The sequence below is a fragment of the Alosa sapidissima genome, chromosome 20, assembly GCF_018492685.1.
Source record: "Alosa sapidissima isolate fAloSap1 chromosome 20, fAloSap1.pri, whole genome shotgun sequence".
In the NCBI taxonomy this organism is placed as follows: Eukaryota; Metazoa; Chordata; class Actinopteri; order Clupeiformes; family Clupeidae; genus Alosa; species Alosa sapidissima.
In genome coordinates, this window is record NC_055976.1 from 23,204,218 (window position 1) to 23,206,717 (window position 2,500).

The 2,500-nt window shown below is 44.2% G+C and overlaps 1 protein-coding gene across 1 annotated transcript in view; it reads right to left on the reverse strand.

Annotated features, from left to right (window-relative positions):
* The window catches only part of tenm2 (teneurin transmembrane protein 2), a 230,263-nt gene that overhangs the window by 26,491 nt on the left and 201,272 nt on the right, over positions 1-2,500 (reverse strand). The window contains 2 exon segments of the mRNA XM_042075480.1: positions 1,409-1,492; positions 1,494-1,671. Of these exon segments, the coding sequence (XP_041931414.1) occupies positions 1,409-1,492; positions 1,494-1,671 (262 nt within the window).

Consider the following 2,500-nt stretch of genomic DNA (forward strand, 5'->3'; position numbering starts at 1 on the left):
TTATGTTAAGCCCACCTAACGACTCTATACACGATTTCATTGGCCTGATTGAGTTTCGATTTCTGGAGCTCACAAGCCAACGGAGAGTTGCTAGACTAGGGGCGCGTCTAGATTTCTAGGCTAGAAGTTTCATATTTGTCATGCCAATAAAGCACCATTTGAATTTGAAATTTGAGAGAGAGAGGAAGAGAGAGAGAGAGAAAGGAAGAGAGAGAGAGAGGAGAGAAAGAGAGAGCCACAGGACCTGCCAAAGGTCAACATGCCAGAAGCTCACTGTGACCTCTGACCCAAAGATACATTCTACACTGACCCTGCTCCCAATACCATGCTGAACTCCCTCTCGTACTCACACAACCTTCACAACTGCACCTCTGCGTCAGATCCACATCTGCATCTGATGTTTTTGTAATGTGGTTGTGGCAGCGTTTACCCTTATCTGACACACATATCTCCCATGGGAGACCTAATATAGTCACCTTGAAATTTGAACCAACTAAGGGAGAGGCTCAGAAAATATACAACAACTACTGAACAAGCGACCGATTCCTCTTTAACACTGCCTCCAACTAACATAAGTTGGTGGCGTTTCTTTCTTAGTTTTTTTCCTTTAGTTTTTTCTTTTTATCTTTTGTTGGCGGAGGTGTTTGATTAAGTTCAACTTGCAAAGCAGTAACTTAATCAGTGTAATTGTCTTGATATGCTGAGAGCACATGGAACACTGTACACACCCTCCATGTAAATCAGTTTGTTTTGAGTAGAAGCATATGGCAAACGAGAAACTACTAAATGTATTTTTAAAACTGTTAGTGCTATGATCTCCATTGCCTTAGCAATTGCTGTTCTGTAACACTGTCATGGACATGAGTTGAGCCAATTAATTAGCCTTCTAGATCTACACATGTTTAGTAATGCATAGATTCCTCAGATGTATTCCTGTATTGTCATCAGAAATGTAGTTCTGTACTGTCAACTCCTAACTGCCTCAGCTGTACAGGTCTTTGGGTCAACTCCTGTTGTTTACACACATGTGGTACACACTGACTTGACCTGATTAGTCTTCTAATGATACAACCCTGATCTGTTGTAAAAGAGTATGTAATGGGACTCAGGCACAGGCCGGGGCCTGTGTTGGCTAGGGTTTGTGATTATGCCTTCTCAGGGATGAGCCCTGACCTGACCTGACACAAACCACTCTGGAGTGTAACAACAAAGATGAGAAAACATCCAAGGCACTCTTCTGACCAAACAAAGGCTCAGATGGACCGTCCATGTCAAAATTAAGTTCAGCAACAACCAGCGCATAGCAGCAGAAAGTGCCCTCTTCAGCTCATCATGGCGTGCATTGCCGAGTGATCTTTTCCGCGATGAATCTAACAGGTGTGTCCTTTTTGTTTTTGCAAGTCGATACCTGAGTCTCGGGGATGATGGAGCGTTCGCCGGGCCGGGAGCTGAAGAAGGACGAGAGCGGCGATGGCACCACCACGGGGTCGGGGCCGCACGAAGCCACTGAGGTCACAGCTGGGGATGGTGTTCTCCTCGGTCTTCAGCACCAGCGTGTCCATGGCGTAGAAGCTGTTCCAGGGCAGCCACACCGTGCGCTCCTGACTCAGGAAGGGAGCGCGCTCAAAGAGGAGCGTCAGGGAGGCACCGCCGTTAGCCACCAGGTCAAACCTGGAGAGAGAGAGAGAGATACAGAGAGAGAGAGGGAGAGAGAGAGAGAGGGAGAGATAGAGAGATAGAGAGATACAGAGAGAGAGAGGGAGAGAGAGAGAGATAGAAAGAGAGATAGAGATAGAGAGAGATACACAGAGAGAGAGATACAGAGAGAGAGAGGGAGAGAGAGAGAGATAGAGAGAGATACACAGAGAGAGAGATACAGAGAGAGAGGGATATATATATATATATATATATATATATATATATATATAGAGAGAGAGAGAGAGAGAGAGAGAGAGAGAGAGAGAGAGATAGAGAGAGAGAGAGAGAGAGAGAGAGAGAGAGAGAGGAGGAGAGAGAGAGAGAGAGAGAGAGAGAGAGAATTGAATTATCAAAATCTCTTTATTACAATCTTCAATCTTAAAAATACATCAAGATCAACTTGACACTGAACTCAAAAAGTAAAAGTTAGGAAAGTTATTCATTAAAGAAATGTGCAATCTGTAGCTTGTCATTATCAACAACACACATCACGCTGTTGTAGCACCATTTTTCCTCAAAGAGGAATCAGGAGAGAGGCAAGAGTGAGGAGTGAGTGGGAAAAGGAGGTGAGAGAGAAAAAAGAGAGAGGGAAGAGAGGATACAGAAAAGAAAATGAACAACAGGAACAAGGGAAGGAGAGCAGGAGGAGGAGAATGATAAAAAGATGACAGGCCATGAATGACAAGTAACAGGGTTGACATTAAAAAAAGAATAGAAAAGATAAAAGAAGTGTGGTGAGAGAGAGAGAAAGAAAAAGAGAGAGAGAGAGGCGTGAGAGTGAATGAAAGAGTGCAGGAGCAAA